Source organism: Mastigoproctus giganteus, chromosome 10, assembly GCF_048544385.1.
Source record: "Mastigoproctus giganteus isolate SK-2022 chromosome 10, ASM4854438v1, whole genome shotgun sequence".
In the NCBI taxonomy this organism is placed as follows: domain Eukaryota; kingdom Metazoa; phylum Arthropoda; class Arachnida; order Uropygi; family Thelyphonidae; genus Mastigoproctus; species Mastigoproctus giganteus.
The window spans coordinates 108,200,058-108,225,027 of record NC_143584.1 but is presented as its reverse complement, the minus strand read 5'-3'; the positions used below and the strand labels follow the sequence as shown (position 1 = coordinate 108,225,027).

The 24,970-nt window shown below is 36.7% G+C and overlaps 1 protein-coding gene across 4 annotated transcripts in view; it reads left to right on the top strand.

Moving 5' to 3' along the window:
* The window catches only part of Pex5 (peroxisomal biogenesis factor 5), a 321,598-nt gene that overhangs the window by 54,733 nt on the left and 241,895 nt on the right, over nucleotides 1-24,970 (top strand). For all 4 annotated transcript variants that reach the window (XM_090383596.1, XM_090383595.1, XM_090383597.1 and 1 more), the window contains exon 4: nucleotides 4,852-4,887. In XM_090383596.1, the coding sequence (XP_090239722.1) occupies nucleotides 4,852-4,887 (36 nt within the window). The remainder of the gene's footprint in view (nucleotides 1-4,851; nucleotides 4,888-24,970) is intronic.

Here is a 24,970-nt window from a genome sequence, read left to right as displayed (position 1 = left end):
TTTACTTTACCTACATCATTCTCCTTCCTGAATAACTCCTCATGCTAAACGAGTATTTTGCATCTACATGAATGTAGATGCAAAATACTCGTTTAGATTGTTAGCCACCTGAGCAGGATCCTCAACTGTTGAACCATCAATATCCAGTGGACCAATCTGATTCATCCCTTTCCTTCTCGAGTTCAAGTATGTAAAGAACTCCTTTCTGTTTTTCTTTGCATCCTTTGCCAAGGATTTTTCGTAGTCTGCCTTTGCCTGCCTAATCTCCTTTGTGACTTGGTTACAGACCAACTTATATCTATCATAGGCTTCCATGTCACCCATTAATTTGTATGTATCCCATGCATTTTTCTTCTCTGCCACATGTCTCATTAGTCCATCTGACAACCATTTAGGCCTAAACCTTGAACAATATTTCTTAGTTGGTATGTAAAGCCTGGTAGCCACCAAGATTAGTTCCTTGAATGCTTCCCATTTTGAGTTTGCTGTTGGTAACATCATCAGTTGGTCCCACTGTATAGAATTTAAATACTGTCTCAGACCATCATAGTCGCCTTTACGAAAACAAAAACCCTTCCCTTTACCTCTGATGGTAGTTACCTCCTTGAGTAAATCCCACTTCAACACACTGTGATCACTGCCACCTAGTGGTTCATTTATCTGCAGGTTCTTAATGCATGAAGAATCACTACTGATAATCAGATCAAGAGTATTGCTCCCTCTTGTTGCCTCACGAACATGCTGATGTAGAAAACAATCATCCAATAAATCCACAAAAGCCTTGCTAGTGTGCGAGTGACCAACCCACAAATTCCAGTCAATATCTGGGAAATTAAAATTCCCCATTATAAGACTCTCTGATTTACTGGCCCACTCTATTTCCCTGTACAATATATTATTATACTCATCAGAGTCATTAGGCCTATAGCACACTCCTACTCTCAATTTTGATTTCCCTATGCTTATGTTACACCAAACTGACTCGACACTGCCCTGTCCATCGATGTCAACTGGCTTCACTTCCTTTGACTTTGTGTTTCTTAATTAATAGCATAACCCCTCCTCCCCTCCTGTCCTGTCTATCCTTTCTATATACATTGTATTCCCCAAATTCCAGTTCTGCATTACTTATATCTGTGTGACACCACGTCTCTGATATCCCAACAATATCTGCCTTTGATGTTTTGAGCAATACCTCAAATTCATCAAATTTATTTACCAAACTCCTAGCATTGGTGTACACGCAGGTATACATGCACCTGTTTCTATTCTTAGCTACCCTAACACAACCCATGTGTTTACGTGTAACGCAATGACTACCAGCAGTCTCTGAAATATCCTTCATCTTGTTTTTCAGACTTCTGCTCATTTGAATAGAAGCAGTGCAAGAATCACTTCCACCTCTGCCAGTGGCTACTGTTAATCTATTAGTCCTTGTATCCCCCCCAACTAGCAGTTTTCCGACCCACCTAACACTGCCTCGACAGCATCAGCAAAAATTCTTGCACCCTTTCTATTTAAGTGTATCCCATCCCTGTAGAAGCAATCTCTCCTGTTAACAAGTACACTCCAGGCTGAAAAAAATTCTACCCCTTGAGCCTTGCACAATCCCTCCAGGGCCGAATTGATCGACAAGGCTCTCATCATATACTCCCTCCTATCGTGTCTGGGCAGAATTGCAGACACTTTCAAGTTCAACCCTAATTCACGGCTTTTTTTCAACAGTGACCTGTACTTGCTAAGTAATTCCGCCGGTCTCCTACTCTTAAATATCATTATTAGTGCCAACGTGTACAACTATATCACCTTTTGTGCCCTTAAAAGATGATATCCGCTCTACAACGTCATCAACCTTTGCCCCTGGCAGACATACCCTGGTCCTATTCCACCTATCCTTTTTACAAAGCATGTTCCCCATTTCCCTGACAATAGAGTCACCAACAACTACTAGTTCCTGTGGGACCAGCGCATTCTGCCTAGGGGGCTGCCCCTGTGTTGCCTGATGACCAAGTGCAAGCTCTGGCGTTGATGTGGGCAGCTGAGAGCTTGATGGGTCCCTCAATTTATTTCCTTCGAGGGCATCCACCCTGTCCTTCAAGGTCTCATAAAGGCCCATAACAACGCTGAGTTGTCGCCTGATTTCCTTGCACTCCTTACATCGTGCACACACAAAGACATCCCCCTTGGCAGTATCATGTCCCGTACCCGACTGCTCCGCAAACATCAAGCAAACAGTGCATTTTAATAGACTGTGATTCAGAGGGCAACTGCCCCCCTCAGTTCTCCCCTGAACCACAGCACTCCCATTAGCTTGAGCCTTTTGCTTTGCTGCTCTGGTCAAAGTCATGATTCCAATTTAATTCAATAAAATTTAAAACAAAAATTAAATCCTTAAGTTATATCCCAAAACAGTTATGTTATATATATATATATATATATATTTTTTTTTTTCGGTATCTAGTGTTCCCTTTATACAACTTCCGTATCATGTGTACCACTATAGTTATGTATTAATTATTTGTTACAATTAAGTCGTTATATATATATAGAGTTAAAAATACAATTTAATTGACAATAAAGTTTATCAAGATTAATAGATTTACTGATTAATTGACAATATTATATTATGCAGTATACTACACTAAGCTTATGCTATCGTGTAAAAATGGCGGGAATTCACGAACGGTATTTCTACGGACTCGTAAGTATTGATTAGCTTCGAAATCTCGCTATCTCAATTTAGAATAAACTAAGGATCCTGACTAGGTCTATAATCTACTTATAGAAGATAATTTGATATAACAATTGGTTAATAAATCGACTAAATTTGGTTAAAAGACCTCTCGTTCAATTTGTGACATGTGGATTTGATACCGTTACCGATACTAAGTAATACCTACGAAATCTCTGTCTAAGTTAAACTTTAAACTAAGTATCGTAACTAGGAATATAAAGCTACTCTAGAAAATAAGTTAATATGACAATTTAAACTAATAAAGCAGAAAATAAATCAGGAAAAACTTCTCTGTTTGAAGAGCTTTAAGGAGCAATAAAACAACAATACACAGATATTCTGAAAGTTTTAAACAAAAAAATAATTTGTATTGATGCATGGGTAAAAAAGACCATTTATCCGAAATTAGGTAAGGACTTTGCACATTGATAGAATTTTCGTGTAGTTTCATTTCAAGGGTTTCAGCGATCAATAATTTTATGTAATTGTGTTGTATATTTAAAATTTCCGCTTCATTTTTTTTTATATATTGAAAAACGTGGAAGTTATTGAGCCTTGCAGCTCTAAAATTTTTACTGATACATACGTATAATAAAGTTTAATTGATAAATTAAACACACAGTAAGACATTACCAACATTAAATACAGTAATAATAAACTACATAAATGAGAGCTTACATATGCTCAATTTTTCCTATGTTCTATTAATATTTTAGAAATAAACAAGGAGTTACCTTTTATTCAGTCAGTAGGATTTCTTCTTTACCAAATCTCCTTATGCTAATAAATTACGAAATGATACGTTGAAAGAAAATTATATAATTTAAAACTCAATATGTTCCTCACTATTGACACAAGGATAGTCCAACACCCCAGGATCACAGCGGTGAACCCCAACCCGAACCCAGAAATATTAAACCCCCCATGCAACCTCTAGTGAAGGAAAACATTTTGTTATCCTTCACTAGAGTTTATTACTAGCTAAAGACAGTGATAATTGAATAGAGACAGAGTACTCAGTTCATATGAACACTTCAAACATGGGATTAGAATATCAAGATTTCAGTTATGTGATTGAAGTATCACTTAATCAGTAGAAGTTGCACTGATATATTATCAAAAGTGCACATTGCCAGAAAAAGAAACAAAAGTTTGCTCCAGAATAGCATCAGATTAATGTCCCAGTGACCCATTGACAAAATCTGAAGTGGAGCATTATAATAAATTAAAAGACAAATGGAGTTTATAATAAATTAACAGTCAAGTGGAGCTTTATAATAAATTAACTTGCCATTGGAAGTTTAGATAAAGGATTTCACCAGACAAATAAAATCTATGCTGTCTGCTATACTTAATCAGATTAAGTCAGCTATACTTAATCAGCTTAATCAGCTTATACTTAATCCTATCAGCTGCTTCATGCATTTAAGTGGATTGGATTTTAAAAAGCAGATCCCTGAACTAGAGAATGTTGTCATTAGTGAAGGTGGGAATGATAGTGTAATTTAAAGTTTTTGAAGAAATCCACTCATTATAGTATATTCTAAAAATTAACCTTAAAAGTTGTTAAAATCTTGCACAAATCCAAGAGAAGAGCTTATTGGAAATTTATTCTAATGTGCCATTACTCCTAATGTCACTGTCTGGGGAAAGAAGTTTCTCAAAACTCAAAATAATGAAACATTACTTATGTTTACTCATAATTCATAAAACATTAAACACACACTGGTAATGTGTTTAGTTGGGCATTATGGTTTTTTTCTCAGAGAGGTTGCTACCATAAATGTCATAAAGATATTTTGATTAAAAAAAATCCATCCCAGAGTGAAGTTATATATTTTCTGATTAATCAACTTCTGTACTGTTCTCTAGACTTGATGTTTTTGTAAAATGTCATCATATTGTAAAAAAAAAAAATGACTGTGCTGATGGCAAGCATGACACTTCTGGTGATTAGAGAAAGCTTTCCTGCAGTATTGACTTTCTTGATTTGTAGCATTTTTAGGATTTAGGGCTTGCTCTGTTGTTATTATCATCACTTGATGAAATATTGTTTGTTTCTGCATTTCTAATTTATTCTCTCTCTCACTCTCCCCCCCTTTTTTTTTTCTTGTTAGGTAGAAAAGTCCCTAGGAGATAAAACTGGAAATGAAGTAAGTATGAGAATCTGGCTTCATGTAATTAATGTTGATTTTCATTTCCATTATGAATATGCCTCTTTGTCCTATTATGAATTAATTTGCTTGAATTACCTTTATCAGAATGAAATTATTGGGATTAAAATATCTTTTATAATTTTAATAAATAATTTAAAGCCATAAATTTTTAAAAACACTTAAGTAAATATTCACAATATATAAATATTTATATGACTGAGAGGTGAGTAGAAGGGAAAAAGTTTTATAATCCTACAGTGTAATTATGTATGGAATATATTTCCTGATTTTTATGAGATGGCTGATACCATTACTGTGTAATATTTTAGGCAGTGAAGGTAAAGAAAACCAACACGCGAACGACGAGAAAAGTCGGATAACTTACTCAGAAATTTAGTTTCCTGATACGGCACTCTAGCGCTGCTCGCTCAGTAAACAGATGGTAGGTGTTATCGGTCTGGAGCAAAATCGAGAACGATATATTAATTGACAGGTAGGCGTGGCAAACGATGTCTGACTGTTGCATGAACACAACCACACAATAACATTGGGTTAGTGTCATTTTACTAGCACTCAGAAGCACTAATGGTAACTGAAGCACTAATGCACTAATGGTAACTGAAGCACTAATGCACTAATGGTAACTGAAGCACTAATGCACTAATGGTAACTGAAGCACTAATGCACTAATGGTAACTGAAGCACTAATGCACTAATGGTAAACTAATGACCGCTTTCCATAATGGTGAAACAAGGTCAGGTTATCTCCACTTGAATCCCATGGGAGCTTGAACCCCTCCCGAAGCAGAGGAGGTAACCTAACCTTTTTTCTTTAGAATCACAGTCATAGTTAAAAATACAGTCATGAAAAAATAAATTTTTTGTGACTGTATTTTTATTTTCTTGTTCACTAGCACATAAATTGTTTATTAACAAAATATTATTTTTTTATTACTGTACTTTTATTTTTAAAGACACTCGTGCGGATACACACTTGTCATAATGTCAATCAACACCTCAACAACTATTCAATATATATATATATATATATATATATAGAATCTTTCTTTCTTTTATTATATTATTTCCTAACCTAATGTTTAAGGTTAGGTCACTAAATATAAGGAAACCGTTTCTATTATTTCCTAACCTACCATTTAAGTTCAGGTTATGAAATATAAAGAAAAATAAAGAAACCTTTTTTCGTAACCAAAGTATAGTAAAAACACTCATGAACTCCAAAAATCTGCTTTTAATAATGAGAAAAAGACATAATGAAGAACATAAAACTGATCAGAACGAAACTTTTATTAATTTAGTTTTCATCCAAAAATCAACCAACATTTTATTTTCCTTACAAATTTCTTCCATCTTTAAAAGATTCATTGCTACTATTACCTGTTTACCGTTCATTTCAAAACTATTATGCACAGTTCTTTACTCATAAATACACATTATAATGCCAACCAATGACTACACAGTTTGTCCTCTGTTTCACCCACCAATCATTTCATCATTTGCTACGCCTACCTGTCAATCAATATATCCTTCTCGATTTTGGCTCCAGACTGATAACACCTACCATCTGTTTACCGAGTGAGCAGCACTAGAGTCCGGTGTCGGGAAACTAATTTTCCGCGTAAGTTATCCGATGTTTCTTGTCGTTCTCATGTTGGCTTTCTTTACATTAGCCTTTTAAACTTGTACCATATATTTTGTGGAGGTTAAGCTACAAGAAAGAATTCAGATCTAAGTGGTTTCTCTGGTCACAAGAATGGACAAGATAAAAAAGGACCAGGCAAAATTATGTGACCATCTGGAGCACTATTTTCAGAAGAATGTAATAGTTGAAGCAGCAAAGATGTACATCTGTATATATAATTAAAAAATTTGTTGGAGTTTCATAGACCAAAAGCCCTTCAAATTTTTAATAAAAACAAAACTAATAATTTGCTGCTACTTGTCTTTTTTTTCACATTATAAACAAAAATTTGAAGATGTTAGCAGAAGACAGAGGGTGATTATTAATAGGTGCTGTTCTTCTTGGACTATAGTGTGATTATCAGTATTATTAGTGGAAATTGATGTAAGATCCTATCCATGCCCTCCAATAGTTTGTCTAATTCTTCCTTAAATTTATTCAAGCTGTGTACTTCCACAACATCAGATGGAAGTTTTTTCCAGCAATCAACCATCTGTTGGCTAAAGGCAAACTTCCACACCTCAACCATCCTTCCTCAGTTTGAATTTATACTCTCGTGCTGAATCTGTGCAAGGAGAAGAATCCCATCAGCATTGAGCTTGCTCAATCCATTCAAAGCCTTAAACACCTCAATCAGATCTCAAAGGTGCCTAGTCTCCGGATGCTGTGATTTGCAGAACTGAAGCCTTTCTTGGTAAGAGCATCCCTTTTATTTCCTTTGCCGAGCTTGTCGCCCTTCTCTGTACCTGCTCCAGCACTCTACATCCTTCCTAAAATGATGTTTCCATACCTGTTTGTAGTACTCAAGATGTGGCCTGACCATTGCCTTGTGCAATGGAATAATCACTTTCTTGTCCCTGCTTGCAAAATTCCTATATTGCATTAACAATAAGGAATCACAACTCATGCTCTGACAGAAGTATAACTGCATTTCCATCTAGTGGTCCTGCAAAATGACAGATCTCTTTAACCATTGATTCCATTATTTTCCCTGGAACAGAAGTTAAGCTATCGGGTCTGTAATTACTGATGTCACACTTTGATCCCCCTTTGTGAATTCAGGATAGATTCACACATCTCCGGTTCATGGAGACTTCTTCCTGAATTCGAGGATGCTTTAAGGGTTTTCTTACTCCCTTTGCTTGCCTCCCTTAATATAATTGGATAGATCCCATTAGCACTGAGCTTATGAGATCTGTGATCCAATCCTGATTGGATACTATGTTCCAGGTTAATAACATCTATCAGGGTTCATTTCTGGGCCTCCTTGCTGTTTTCATTTTTTATTATTGATATTGATGGAGGCATATATTTTTTAATGTCTAAGAGTTTTTAGATGATACAAAGATTGGCAGGGTGGTTATTGACAGAAATCAAGATGTACTATTGCAAGAAGATTGAGAAAAATTAGGTAAATGGGCCAAGAGTGGCAATTGAGGTTTAACATTGAAGCGAAGTGCATTCAAGTTATTAGGGCTCTAAATTTATTTTTCACAAAATAATCAAAGTATGCATGTGGGACTGCTTTTTGTCTAACTGCCAATTAGTTTTGAACGTTTTCAGAAGTTGGCAGCATTATGCAATATGTAATATTGATTGCAGTGCCCTAAACACTATACTATGTTTATAATACTTAAAATGGCATCCTTCACTCATTAAGAACAAAGTCTCATTATCGAGTTTTTGCACTTAACTGGGTGAAGTACAATTTAAATCCATCAGGAAATGTCAGAAGTGTGCCCTGTAGGCCTTATGGTTGTGAAAAACGTTTGTAGCTGGGTACATAAGTTTCGTGAAGGACAGAAGTCCTCTGAGAACGAACCAAGAACCTTCATGAACCAAGATTTTGAACCACTTGTTCCGAGACCAATATCCCCTGGGTTGAGGAAATGGTTTTGGGTGGAAGAGGATCAACAGTGGATGAAATTGCAACAGTTACAGCCATTTCTGTTGGATCTGTGCATACCATGCTCCACAACAATCTCAGAATGAGCAGTGTCAGCTCAGTGAGTTCCAAGGCAGTTTCCCAGGAACAGAAAGACAATTGTGTTAAGATGGAAGCATTGCTCACTTGAGTTGCTGCAGCGATGGATCTTTCTTGATTATCACAATGGATGAGACCTGATAACACCTGACAACACACGACAAATCAAATAACACACTTGAGGGGACAGATACAGACAGTAGATGGGTAGCTTTTTTTGCTTATGCTGTTTGTTACCACTACTAATAAAATCCAGTTCTAATGGTTATCAGCCAGTGAACTCATCTTTAATACAAAACTCCATGCCTCTCTTGATATGGATCATGATTCTAGTAAAGGGGTGGTGTAATTCCATTTATGATTAATTTTTCATTAAAAAAATTAATTAAGAATATATGTACAAGAATGCGTAATGGGATGACCTGTGAGATTTTTATTCTTCTTTTCCTTGGTCGGATTACTGCTTTAAATCTTCCATCTCAGTGTTTGCTCAGATCGTTTAAAATTATTCTTGTGGGGATTCTTGTAAAATTATTCTTGTGGGGATTCTTGTAAGATTATTCTTTGTGGGGATGAGATCCTTTTTCCACATTCTGTTTTAAAGTCTCATCCATTATCTAAACCTTAGTTTTCTAGTAAATGTGCTAAGGTTTTTCAAGAAAAGAATTAGCATTAGCATTAGTAGAGGCATTTGATGCAAGAAAGCAAGCTTATGCAGCATCAGCCAAAAAAAAAAAAAAAAAAAAAATCCACTTCCACTTCACCCCTCTGTTCATTCGAAATACCTGTCCAGCTGAGCCTCAAACTTATTTAGGCTATCAACTTCCACAATAAGGGATGGAAGTCTGTTCCACCAACTAACCACCCACTGGCTAAAGGCAAATTTCCGCACGTCTATCCTACATCTGTCTTTCCTCAATTTGAATTTATGCCCTCTCAGGTGATTATTCTGAGCAAGAGGAAGAATCCCATCAGCATTGAGCATGCTCAAACCATTCAAAGCTGTATACACCTCTATCAGATCACCTCGCTGGTGTCTAGTCTCCAGACACTGTAATTTGCAAAACTTAAGCCTTTCTTCGTAAGAGCACCCCCTTAGTTCCATTCACTAATCTTGTTGCCCTTCTCTGTACTCGTTCCAGCAGCTCTACATCCTTCTTGAAATAAGGCCTCCAGACCTGTATACAGTACTCTAGAGTACTCTAGTGTGGCCTGACCATTGCCTTATACAAGGGAATAATCACCTCCTTATCCCTGCTAGAAAAATTCCTATATATCATTGACAATACACCATGAGCTACTCTTGCAGCCCATCTGCACTGCTCAGAGAACTTCATATCTGCTTGCACAACCACCCCCAGGTCCCTTTTATTCTCTACCCCTGGCAGTGTAGTACCACAGAGTTGATACGTTGCTTTGGGGTTGCTGTTTCCCATATGTAGTACTTTACATTTGTCAATATTAAACTTCATTTGCCACCTCTCAGCCCATCTGCTCAACCTTTCCAGATCCTGTTGCAGCCGCAGAGTGTCCGTAGTGTCCTTGACAACCCTGCCAACCTTCGTATCGTCTGCAAACTTGGACATGAAGCTTGATATACCATCATCAATATCATTTATAAATGCAGAAAACAATAATGGAACCAACACTGAACCCTGAGGGACTCCACTAATAACATTAGTCCACGATGAGCAGTGTCCATTGATTACCACTCTCTCTCTTCTCCCCCTCAACCTCCCCTTTATCCATAGCAGCAATTTGCCTCCAATGCCACACTGCTCCAATTTGTGCAGCAGTCTTCCATGTGCAACAGTATCAAAAGCCTTTCTAAGATCCAAATACAGTGCATTCCGGTTAATTGGGCCACCGGTTAATCGGGGCAGCCGCTTATTTGGGGCAAATTATGAAGAACAGAAACAAAACAAATATTTAGTCTGAATTTGTTCCGCCTTTTTGGGCCAACTCGCCGCTTAATTGGGGCAATGAAGGTCTTGATTGAACAATAAACTATATTTAGATGGCGCGCACAAACATCTAAATATAGTTTATTAGGCCTGACGTAGCCCAGTGGTCAGGAGCGAGAGTGCATCGCACGCGTTCTTTGAGTGGACCGGGGTTCAAGCCCGTGACTACTAAATACGATAATTGGCGATTTATTGTAAACTCTACTGACTTGGTTGTCCTGCCGGAGTATAAACAGAATTTTTTTATTGAACAATAAACTAATTTAGATGGTTCGTAACAAAGAGGTCATGTGGGCAACAGCGGAATCAGTTATTGCGAAGTCGTGCTGCACAGTGGTTGTTTTACGTTTGTTCTGTATTGTGGTAATCGGAGTCTGAAGAAATTTTGCTGAAGAATAGATTAAAAACTGTACCAAACAGTGCACTGATTTTGTTTTCCCCTTCCCCTTTTTTTCAGTACATTTAAGACCCCTGTCAAGATGCCACGTAAAGATTTGTCACTTTCAGAAAAAATCGCTATTCTTGACAAGATAAAAAGTCAACCTCCTAACATCAGTCATCGTCAGCTAGCGGAGATAATAAAGGTGCCAAAATCTACGATTTCACGACTGCTACAGCAACAAGAAAAACTTAGAGAGGAGTGGACATTGAGCGTGGATTTAAAGAAAACATCTCATAAGCGAAAGAGGGAAGGCAAAGATCCAGACGTCGAAGATGCTTTGAATCAATGGTTTTCCACTGTATCTAAACGAGGAGTGTGTGTAAGCGGCCCTATGCTAAAACACAAGTCAGAAGAGTTGGCCAAAAAGCTAGGTCACGTAAATTTCAAAGCGACGGATGGTTGGTTGTCTCGATGGAAGTGTAGACATGACATAGTTACAAAAAAGCACATGGCGAGAAGGACAGTGCTGATGCTACGAGTGCTGAGCAATGGAAATGTGAAAAACTGCCAGAGTTGCTTAAAAAATTTAGTGCGGATGACATTTACAATGCCGATGAAACAGGTCTATATTATCGTGCTACGCCGGATGGTTCCCTCAGCTATCAACACATAACACTGTCTGGTTCAAAGAAAGCAATGGATCGTGTAACAGTGTTGTGCTGCTCAAACATGTCAGGAAATGATAAACTCAAACTTTTGGTTATTGGTAAAAGTGCCAAACCTCGTTGTTTCAAGGGGCTTACAATAAGCAGTTTGCCAGTTTTGTATTATGCCAATAAGAAGGCGTGGATGACCACATATATTTTTACGCAATGGCTAATGAACTGGGACGCGCCACTGCAACGGAAGTCCAGAAAAATTCTGTTGATATTGGACAACTGCACCGCACACTCTAATGTAGCTGGTTTAAAAAATATTGAACTGGAATTTTTACCCCCTAACACCACATCCCTGATACAGCCTATGGACGCGGGAATTATAAAAAATTTGAAGACCTATTATCGCGGAAAGCTGGTTAATCACATCCTTGAAGCAATTGAGGAAAATCTGCTGACATCATCTTCGAAATCAATAGAGGTTAGTGCAAAAGTTTCGATGTTAAAAGCTGTACAATTTATCGCCGATAGTTGGCGAGTAATAACCAGTAAAACAATTCGGAATCTACGTGATTCCCCTTCCCCTTTTTTTCAGTACATTTAAGACCCCTGTCAAGATGCCACGTAAAGATTTGTCACTTTCAGAAAAAATCGCTATTCTTGACAAGATAAAAAGTCAACCTCCTAACATCAGTCATCGTCAGCTAGCGGAGATAATAAAGGTGCCAAAATCTACGATTTCACGACTGCTACAGCAACAAGAAAAACTTAGAGAGGAGTGGACATTGAGCGTGGATTTAAAGAAAACATCTCATAAGCGAAAGAGGGAAGGCAAAGATCCAGACGTCGAAGATGCTTTGAATCAATGGTTTTCCACTGTATCTAAACGAGGAGTGTGTGTAAGCGGCCCTATGCTAAAACACAAGTCAGAAGAGTTGGCCAAAAAGCTAGGTCACGTAAATTTCAAAGCGACGGATGGTTGGTTGTCTCGATGGAAGTGTAGACATGACATTAGTTACAAAAAAGCACATGGCGAGAAGGACAGTGCTGATGCTACGAGTGCTGAGCAATGGAAATGTGAAAAACTGCCAGAGTTGCTTAAAAAATTTAGTGCGGATGACATTTACAATGCCGATGAAACAGGTCTATATTATCGTGCTACGCCGGATGGTTCCCTCAGCTATCAACACATAACACTGTCTGGTTCAAAGAAAGCAATGGATCGTGTAACAGTGTTGTGCTGCTCAAACATGTCAGGAAATGATAAACTCAAACTTTTGGTTATTGGTAAAAGTGCCAAACCTCGTTGTTTCAAGGGGCTTACAATAAGCAGTTTGCCAGTTTTGTATTATGCCAATAAGAAGGCGTGGATGACCACATATATTTTTACGCAATGGCTAATGAACTGGGACGCGCCACTGCAACGGAAGTCCAGAAAAATTCTGTTGATATTGGACAACTGCACCGCACACTCTAATGTAGCTGGTTTAAAAAATATTGAACTGGAATTTTTACCCCCTAACACCACATCCCTGATACAGCCTATGGACGCGGGAATTATAAAAAATTTGAAGACCTATTATCGCGGAAAGCTGGTTAATCACATCCTTGAAGCAATTGAGGAAAATCTGCTGACATCATCTTCGAAATCAATAGAGGTTAGTGCAAAAGTTTCGATGTTAAAAGCTGTACAATTTATCGCCGATAGTTGGCGAGTAATAACCAGTAAAACAATTCGGAATTGTTTTGCTAAATGTGGTTTCGCGACTAATTGTGATTCAGACGCGATAAGCTGTACAGAAAATGAACTGGCTTTGGAACTTCAACAGGTCCAAAATTGTGAAGAATTTTTAACGATTGACGATAACCTTCAATGCCACGATGAAAATGAAGATTATGAGGAAACGATTATTGAACAAATTGCGGCAAAACACTCAGAGACACCAAAAGACCAAGAAAATTATGACGATGATATACCTAAGCGAGTGACTAACCAGGATGCCAGGAAATGTATCGCTAAATTGAGATGTTATTTCATGCAGGAAGGCAATGAAGGCAGTCCTTTATCAGCATTAGATACCTGCGCTGACTTTGTTCAATTGCAGTCCATAAAGAGGACACGTCAGGGTACACTTCATAATTTTTTCAAAGTAAGAACCCTTAAGTAATGTGTAACCTTTGCCTGACACGGACATTATTCTGTACTGTATCTTCATTTTACACATGTACATACGTACATTTTGTTTGCTTTTAGCTTTAGTTATTTTTAAATAAATGTTTGTACCAATATAACTTAAATACAGTGTGCTTTCTTTAAATACCACATTCCCTTTATTTTATTCATACCTTTTTTTGTCTCCGTTAGAATGTGCTTTTCAGCTCATTAAAATTTCGCTTAATTGGGGCAGCCGCTTAATTGGGCCAAAGTGATCTGTCCCGATGTGTCCCAATTAACCGGAATCGACTGTATATAATATCAAAGTTATTCCCTGCATCCAGTTCTTTTGTGACTGCATCATAGTATCCAATCAAATTGGTCAGGCAAGACTTCCCCCTAACAAAACCATGCTGTGTCCGAGCTATAACTGAAGTCTTGTCTAGATGATCCTGCAGTGCTTCTTTAACCAGTGCCTCCATTAATTTTCCTGGAACAGAAGTTAAACTCACAGATCTATAATTACTTGTGTCAGCCTTTGATCCTCCTTTGTGAATTGGGGTCACATTTGCACATCTCCAGTCTGTGGGTACCTTCCCTGAGTCCAAGGAAGCGCTCATAATTGTGGCTAAGGGTTTGTTACTTCCTTTGCTGCCTCCTTTAATATAACTGGATAGATCCCATCCATCCCAGGTGCCTTTCTTGTGTTTATCTTCAACAATTTCTCCTCCACTTTACTCTCAGTTATTACAAGATTCTCTAGCTTACTGCCAGAGTTGAATACACCTCTGGCATTCCCCTCACTGAATAACTCCTCATGTGTGAATGTCGATGCAAAATATTCATTTAGTTTGTTAGCTACCTGAGCAGGATAATCAACAGTTGACCAATTGATATCAAGTGGACCAATCTGATTTATCCCCCTTCCTTCTAGAGTTTACATAAGTAAAGAATTCTTTCCTGTTTTTCTTTGCATCCCTTGCTAAAGATTTCTCGTAATCTGCCTTCGCCTGCCTAACCTCCTTTGTAACTTGGTTACAGATCAACTTGTATCTATCATAGGCTTCTGTGTCATGTGTTAATTTGTATGTATCCCATGCATTTTTCTTCTCTGCCATATGTCTCATTAGTTCATCTGACATCCATTTAGACCTTGAACAATATTTCTTAGTTGGTATGTAAAGCCTAGTAGCTTCCAAGATAAGTTCTTTGAATGGTTCCCATTTTGAATTTGCTGTTGGTAACATTATCAGTTGGTCCCACTGTATAGAATTTAAATACTGTCTCAGTCCATCGTAGTCGCCTTTACGAAAGCAATAACCCTTCCCTTTACCCCGATGGTAGTTACCTCTTTGAGTAAATCCCACTTCAGCACACTGTGATCACTGCCACCTAGTGGTTCCTTTATCTGCAGATTCTTAATGCATGAAGAATCACTACTGATAATCAAATCAAGAGTATTACTCCCTCCAGTTGCCTCACAAACATGCTGATGTAGAAAACAATCATCCAATAAATCCACAAAAACCTTGCTAGTGTGTGAGTGACCAACCCCCAAATTCCAGTCAATATTTGGGAAATTAAAATCTCCCATTATAAGACTCTCTGATTTACTGGCCTACTCTATTTCCCTGTACAGTTTCTTATTATACTCATCAGAGTCATTAGGCCTATAGCACACTCCTACTCTCAATTTTGATTTCCCAATGCTTATGTCACACCAAACTGACTCGACACTGCACTGTCCAGCGATGTCGACTGGCTTCACTTCCTTGGATTTTATGTGTTTCTTAACTAATAGCATAACCCCTCCTCCTTTCCTATCCTGTCTATCCTTTCTGTAGACGTTGTTCTCCCCAAATTCCAGTTCTGCATTCCTTATATCTGTGTGAACACCATGTCTCTGAAATCCCAACAATATCTGCCTTTGATGTTTTGAGCAATACCTCAAATTCATCAAATTTATTTACTAAACTCCTAGCATTGGTGTACACACAAGTATACATGCACCTGTTTCTATTCTTAGCTACCCTAACACAACCCATGTGTTTACTTGTACCACAATGACTCCCAGCATCTCTGAAATATCCTGCATCTTGTTTTTCAGGCTTCTGCTCATTCCAATAGAAGCAGTGCAAGAATCTCTTTCACCTCTGCCAGTGGCTACTGTTAATCTATTAGTCTTTGTCTCCCCCCAAGAAATGTTGCATTTTGCTTGCATCCACATCTCCAGTTTCATTTTCTGCATACACTAAAGATCACGGTAATTGTAAAACAATTATTAAGCAGTCTAAACTTGATTTTGAGCAGAATAAAAGACTTGAAGCAGGATAAAAGATAGAAAACTTGTTTCTTGTCCAAATGGTATTTGAGCATTCTGGTCTCTTGCCATTGTGCACCTGTTATAACATGATTGTTCTGTTGCAACCTCAGCTAAAGACAGAGCTAACCTACTAACATCCTACTTTACTTCTAACTCTTGTTTGATAACCCTCGGGCAGGAACAGCAGTGCGTAGCACATGCTTCTTGATTAGACCAGGGTTCGAGCCCATGACCACCAAATATGGAGGATGCGGAAAGGTCAGGGAATGACCACCACATATCCCAGGAGCAATATGGCCCTAGTTGCTAATGCTCCTAAAAACGAAACAAACAACAACAACCTTTGACAACCCTCCTACCCAGTACATTCCACTTTGTGTGTACTGTGGTCTTTTGACAAAAGGATGTTAGAAGAATTCTGAACAACCTTGATGCCAAAAAAGCTCCAGGTCCTGTTGGCATTTTTGTATTTGTTCTCAAAATCTGTGTTCCTGAGCTTGTTACAGGCGCCTCCGTAGCCAGGTGGGCAGGAGTAGCAGTGCGTAGCACACGCTTCTGGATTAGACCGGGGTTCGAGCCCATCACCACCAAATACGGAGGATACGGAAAGGTCAGGGAATGACCGCCGCATATCCTAGAGCAATATGGCCTTAGTTGCTAATGTTCTTAAAAAAACCAATAACAATAACAATAAACCTGAGCTTGTTACTGTTCTTGGGTCTGTATTGCCTTTTTTTTACACTTTGTTGTATCACTGATGTTTTTCCTGCTACTTGAAAATTTGCTCATATCCAGGCTCTCTAAAAAAAAGGTGACAAATCTCTCCTATCCAGTTGTAAGAGGAAGTGCAATTGCCCTATTGCACCACCTCTACTCTTTTCAAAGTAATTGAGAAATCCATAAATCCATCATTCGGCAACTCTTAAACTATCTTCCTTACATCTGATTGATGATTGCCAGTATGGATTCCATCGGTGTTGGTGAAATGGTGATAGTTTGGCTTATGTTATTCATCTTTGGATAAATTCAATTGAAAAGTTTGGTGAAATTCAAGTAGTTGCTCTTGATTGTGTTTGGCATAAAGACCATCTCCAGTATCATGGATTACTGGATTTTTTGTGATTGATTATCCACTTTCATCTCTGACTGCTCTCTGTGGATGAAGGTAAGTGGCTCTTTGTCTTTATAGCATGGTCCTCACATTTCATTGAGATTGTCTTGCTTTTTTTGAGGGGTGTTTCATTGAGAGGACTGGACCTTTGTTTCAGGTTTTAGTAATAAATAAATTGAAATGTGGGAACTTTCCATTCTCTATTATCAGTGAGATTGTGGGGTATATTTGTGTGAAACATGTCACATTCCCAAATCTTGTGTTAAAATTGATATGGCCCATGAGGAATAGCAGATCATGAACAATGAATGATTGAATCATTAGTTTTTGAAGTTGAAGGGTGGACTGAGCAGGGATCATTTTTGATCTACAGTTGACCCTCTTTGAACTTTAAAAACCACTGAAAAGTCTTCAAACAATATACAGCATCTTCTCAGAAAGTTGTTTTTAACATATTGTAGGTTTCTGTTGCACTTTCCCCAAATTAGAAAAAAAGTTTGATGTTTTCTGTTTACTAAAATAGCCTGTTTTAAAAATGCGTAAAACATCTATTCAGTTCACACTAATTTAGACAGACTGCAAATAAACTGGTGAGTTGTGCATTTACTATATCTAGACAAGTTACCAAACATGTTGCTTGGTGACTCTAGTTTAACTCACTATGATGCTGTAATTTCAAGATACAGAGTCAGTCTCAGAAATTTTTGATCACATTTCATATTTATAGTCAAGATAACTAACTTTTGAATGTGTCTTGTAAGGAAATAGCATATGACAGAAGTAGTTCACAATATTTTATGTGGCTGGGAGTGGTAAGAGAAACACCCACATACAGGAAGTTTCAGTTAAAAGTTTTTTTTTTTTTTTTTGTTGTCAGATTTGGGTTGAAAATTATGAATCTGTTAAAATTGGACTAAGTATTATTTACTTTTATTTATTTACTTTTTACTTTCTTGGTGATGTACATCTCAGGTCCAGATATACTGTTTTTTATTTATTTATTTTTAGCTGTAGCTAGAAAAAGTAAAAGCATCCACAGGTGGTTTTCTGAAAAGTTTAGCTCCTTTAGTGTGAACAGTTCAGGTCACGCCGACCGAGCTAGTCGGGTAGGTAAAGTGCCTGCCTGGCAACCCAAAGGTCGCGGGTTCCCGCCTCGGGCTTGGATCAAAGCACTGCAAAAACCTTGGGAGGTGCATTATGGCCACAGAAGCCGATGCGCCAACAACTACCAAAAAAAAAAAAAAAAAAAAAGTTCAGGTCACACGTACGGAAGTACAGAAGAGAACATTTGCTGGATTAAACAGAATTAGCTGTGATCCTTAGCCAACTATAGCCACCGGATATTAACAAACCCTTTAAAGCTTTCATGAAACATTTAACACACACACACACACACACACACACACACACACACACACACACACACACACACACACACAAGAGTAAAAACAGATAGAACATCTTAAAATTAAATGAACTGGATATGGCAAATGCACTGAAGTGTGCAAAGCAGCAGCAGCAATGGATGCAAATGTAAATATATGCATATTATAATAAACAAGACAAATAAAAATAAAGATGATCACAGTTTGAAACACATGGAAAGCCAAAGGCCGAAAAATAAGCAAAATGTAGTAACCTTTAAAATAAAAATTACGTGAAAATGTCAAAAGAAAGTAACGGCATTTTTTTTTTTTCGTTAATTAAAATTATATAAAGAAAATTTTCCTGCATTTAATAATTATATTCTATAAATCAGCACTTGCTCCAATAACAATGTTCATATTTCTTATTATTTATTTGTTTGCATATTTGTATTTCATGTTATTCATATTATAACTTGGAATATAAATATATTAATTTTATTTACTTTAGCATTAAAAGCACAGCACATTTATACAATCAACATATACAGTGAAACTTCTCCTAACGGACATTTTCAAGTTCCCCAACTCACCTCTATTGGTTTTAACGTGTTTGCAGCTTCTGTCTAGCGGACATTCTCTGTAAAGGACGCGGACAGGCAATCTGCACTGTTTCGTTTAGATTAACACTTAATTTGATCTCCCCATAACGGACTGCGAGAGGGCTCACTGCCCTTTTTCTAGGAACTTTTCTTCCACATATTGCCTCAATCGTGTGTTTATTTTCTATTTCCGATTCTCTGAATTTTATCAAGGTTTACGTCGTGGTTCTAAACCCATTTTCAAGAATTTTAAGGCATGTGTAAAACTTCTGATGAATTCAGTGTGTGCAGGGGGGTGGATATGGTTGGCCTTTCATCTTTTGAGTTTCAGTTTTCAGTTTTGTTCAGTGTCGTGTGAAGTGCACAATGTCTTCTCGTAAACATTTAACTTTAAAAGATAAAGTCGAACTCATTAATGCGTATGATCGGCAAAAAAATAGTGTTCGCAATCTCGCTGCAACATTCAAAATCGGGAAGACGCAGGTAAGCGACATCCTAAAGAAAAAAAATGAACTACTCAAACAATCTTGGCAACACTGAAATGATCACGTTCAAAAATCATTCCTGAAAACTGTTGGACTTCAAATTGACAATGTTACGTACGAGTGGTTTTGTCGTGCTAAAAAAATTCCCATCAATGGGCCTATTATTAGGGGAAAGGCTTTGGAGGTTGCGAAATCTATGGGAGTAAATGAGTTCAAAGCTTCTGTGGGATGGCTAGACGAGTTCAAAACTCGGCATAAAATTTCTTGGAAAACCGTAAGTGGTGAAGCTGGATCTGTTGATACTGGGGTTGTAACAGAGTGGACCGTCAAATTGGAAGATTTATGTCGTGATTTTGAAGCTAAGGATATTTACAACCGTGACGAAACAGGGTTGTTTTTTAAAGCTCTTCCTGAAAAAAACAATGAGTCTAAAAAAACAAAAAGTGCCAGGGCGGAAAAATTTCTAAGGAACGCTTGACTGTACTAATGTGTACAAATATGCTGGGAGACTTTGAACAACCTCTTGTTATAGGAAAACCACAAAATCCTTGTTGTTTCAAGGGCATAAAGTTGAATCTTTTGAATGTTGACTGGAAGTCTAATAAAAAAGCGTGGATGATACGAGATATCATGAGCGAATGGATAAGTCACTTTAACCAAAACATGATTCATCAAAACAGAAAAATTATTCTTTTCATGGATAATGCTGCATCTCACCTGCACATTGAATTGTCCAACATTCAAATCATTTTTCTGCCCCCAAACACATCTGCAGAGTGTCAGCCCTTGGATCAAGGGATAATAAAAAATTTTAAACTTCACTACAGAAAACATGTTTTAAGACATCTCATTGCAAACATGAACGATGTAACATGTGCGAGTGACCTTGCAAAGAAAAACAGCATCCTAGATGCGATTCAATGGATTTCCTCTTCAGTAAACGCAATTAGAAAACAAACTGTCGTGAACTGTTTTGTAAAGTCTCAAACACAAAAATTGAAGTTGTGAACAGCAATGTGGAGCACCAAGAAGAACAAGAACTTCAACGTCTATTGATAATGTACGATACTTCCGCTTCAAGTGACCCTGGCTACAAAGATATAGACTGGAACCTCACTACGGTAGATGGTGCTCTAGTTATCAACGACATTATCATCGATATTTTTCAAGAAGTTCCTCATGAGGATGAAGAAATGGAAGGAGGTCATTCTGTCGAAGAACATTAACGACGAACCACCGATGAAAATAGAAGAAGCGCTCATACAAATCAATCGTTTAAAAATGTTTTTCGCCACTGAAGAAGATACTGAAGGACTTTCGATGGTTTCTTCACTCCAAACAAATGTTGAAAACAAAATTATCATCCGGAAGAAGGTGCAGAAGAAAATAAGTGATTACTGTATGTATTTTTCTTAAGATAAAGTCATAATATGCATAGCACAATTGTATGTATATTATTTACAAAAATATTGTGCAAAATCTGTATATAATTTAATTTTATTTTACATTAAATGTTTAACGATTTTTCTTTATCTCTTGTGTATGTAATTGTATATTATTTACAAAAATATTGTTCAAAATCTGTATATATTTTAATTTAATTTTACATTAAACGTTTAACGATTTTCCTTTTTTTTTTTTTTTTCTCTCCCCTCAGACTTCTTGTTAGCGGACACTTCTCTCTAACGGACACATTTTCGTTCCCCATGGCTGTCTGTTAAAGGGAAGTTTCACTGTACATATGCAAATAGATAAAACAGATTGCTAATAACTTGTTATTAGCATCCTTCTTTAATATGAAGGATTATCTATTGAATAAATTTAATAACATCATAGATTGCAATACCCAAGTGAGCTTCAAAACGATGTTACTTAAAATTTTTTGAATCTTGGACTGAAACACCAAGGGCAAATAAATAATTACAGAAGTGTATCAAAAACACAGTAATCTTGGCTTGTATGTGCTTTCATAGTTATTAGATAAATGGTAGTTGAAAAGTCACTCCCTATTTTGAAGCTTGTGTTACTTCAATAGTATGTAAGATAGTCTTTGTTTAATGTGTATTTGGTAGAAAATTTTATGACATTTAGTCTAGTGCTAACTTTTCCTTAGTCAAGAATTGAAGTACTGTTTCACTGTATGTATCAAATTGTTTTAGAAAATATGCCACGCTGTGTTATCCTTTTCTGCCTATACTGTCTGGGGACACTATTATCCTTCCACTGACAAAGCTTGGTCTTACTGCCAACTCTAAGAAACAAATGGGTTTATCCATGAATTAACCTGAAGTTACTAATATAATTTTTAATCAAATATCATCACATCCAGGAAGAAGAATCATTATTCATTCAAAATATAAGGCACTGTTGTAACTTGTTTTAGAGCTATTTATTATTATTATTATTATTATTATTATTAATAGCCATATGGTGCAAGGAAGCCTGAGGCTTATGCTGCACCGGCCAAAAAAAAATTTCCCTATTACCCTGAGGAAGAGAGAAGTAGAAAGGAATCACCAAGAAAGAGAAGAATGATGATATCCAGCTCAAGACCCTGGGTGTGCCAAGCCCATACTCACCAGATGTGAGCCCCTGGGTATTTGGTTCCATCATGAGACAAGAGGTGGCCACAGTTAGCTACCATGTGTCAAGTGTTGAATAAATGTATTGAATCTAAATGACCAACAAGTGGTGTATAGAAGTAAAACATCCAGTTTAAAATGTTACTGTCATTACATGTTTTATGTACTGGCCTGCAGGGAATTATTAAAGAAGCAGAGTTGAAATAGTACCCTTCAGGAAATAAATTTGACATTGTTTATTTAGATTTTATATGTTGACATTGCAGGTAAGCTCCTTAGGCAGATTATAATATGGTTGCAAGATAAGAGTGAGGTGGCTGTGAATAGTGATTACTCTTTAGACTGGGTAAATGTTATAAGTGGGGTCCCTCAAGAATTTCAGCTGGGACTGCTGTTTCTAATTTTCTTAAATGACATTAATGTGAAGGGATGCAAGGTGTGAAGTCAAAATTTGGAGAAGGTATAAAGATTGGGAGGTGGTTAATAATTACCAGTGCCAAACAGCATTCCTTCAGAAAATTTGTACAGAAACTTCAAGAATAGTCAGAAAAGTTGTAACTGTGTTTCAGTGCTGCAGAATGCAATGGTGTAAACCTTTTACACTTGAATGATAAACACATGTACATGGTTTTGGGATTACAACCCAGGCAGACATGAAGTTCTCTGTGTAATGAAGATGGACAATAAGTAAGCCCATGGTATCTTATTGATAATTTATCATACGTTTGATTGTGGAGATAAGAAGTCATAATCCTGCTGTATAAGTGCAATTGTGAGACTGCACTTGTGATATTGTGCCAAAATATGTAGATAGCACCTAAAATAAGACATCAAGCTTCTTGAAGGTCCAGAGATAGCACTTACTGGTGTGCTTAGTAACTAACTAAATACCTTAGTGGGTGATAAATCAGATAAATATGGCTCTAAGTAAAGTGAATAAAAGTGAAATTTTCAAAGTTATAGATGAGAATAATGCCAGGGGCCATAAATTCATATTATAGCATGAGAAGTGAGGTCAACTCCATTGTAGGAAGATTCCTTTTAGCCAGTGAGTTGCTAATTTCTAAAATAAGCTACCTCCATGGATAGTTGAGGCTGGTAGGTGGGAAATTCAAAGGTTATTTTCCAAATTGTATATTGTTATATGCAGATGATATTGTGCTGTTAAGTAGCATCTTTCAAGATCTTTGAATAAATTCAATATAGATTGTATTCAGTTTGACACAAAAAGTAGTTTCATGAAAACTAAAGTTATGAAGTTGGGTGGGACAAAGAAAATTTAAAGTGTAGACTAAATAACCAAAAATTTTAATGGCCAATTAGTAATTTTTTTAGTAATCTTGGAACAGTGTCTAATTATGAAGTTGGAAGGCTCTGCATAAAAAAACAATCAATACAATTTGTAAGGCAAGAAATGTGGAAAGTCAGGCAAATTTTTTTTGAGCAAAAAAAAAAGTTAGACCAAAGATGAAATTATCTGCTTAAACTTAAGACAGCTTAAGCTTATTTTAAGCTATTGTGCTGACAGTTGGGTCAGCAAGATAGGTTAAAATTTGAGTATTCAGGAAAGATAATTAATAAAAATAAATGTAACTAACAGATGGTTGCGATGCTGGGACCATATTACAAATGAAAAAATAACTAAATGGCTCAGGGTAGTAAATATCCATCTGAAGATAAGTGAGGCAACTTAAAATGGTATGAACACTTCTAAGAATGGTAGGAGAGAGAGATTAGCTAAATAGATATTTGAACTAAAATTGAAGGTAATGGGCTAAGATACAAACCAAAGTGAAGATGATTGATTGGTGTCAAGTAAGCATTTGAAGAAAGAGGACTTACCCTAGCTGAAAGTAAAGATCTAACAGAAAATAAATAACCAAGAGAAAAATAGTCAGTGGAAGGCTCTTAGTCCAGGACTGATTTATGGATCACAGTGGTGATCCATACATCCACTGGATATATAACAGCTTTGGATTATGATATTTATGTCTTTGCATAAATATATATAAATTTTTTTAAGGATTACATATAGTGAAGTATGTCACTACTGAAATTTTCTTGCATTAAAATATATTTTAGTGTAGGAGCATTAATTTGCCTTTAACACCATAACTTGAGGGATAAATCATTTTCTTCATCTTCACCCATTATAAATAATCAGAATTAGTATCTTCTCACTTTTAATGTGTGTGATAATATTGCATTACGTATGTGGGTTTACTGAAAACAAATTTTTTTTTTTTTTTTTTTGGTAAGCTTAAAAAAAATAATCAGCTTCAAAAGTGTGTAGCTCCTCTTCTCTGCAGTTTTCACGTTCCATATCAAACACTGCAGCACTTTCTACTCTCATAACTTTCATTATTATTATTTTAAGATTTAGCAGATATCTAGAACTTTCTTTAAATTCAGAATATCCTTAGTTGTTCAGAACTTTTTATGCCTTTTTTTTCTCCATAAAATTGGACAGGATGTTAGAATTTTTCTATTCCTTGCAAATTTCATTCAGAGCAACATACCTTTTTCTGTATTGGGAAATCTGGAAATTTTTGGTTGGGAAGTGAAGCTTGCTTGTACTGTTCATAACCTTATTTCTCCACATTATGATTAGCAAAGGTATAAAACTTTGCAGATTAAAAAAATATAGTTAACAATCATTAAAGTGTACTTGCTAGAATTCCGAAATTAGTGACAGTATTCTTTTTGATGTTTTTTCTGTCAAACTTCTCATTTAACTATCCTCTATCAATGTGCATCAAAGTTTTACATT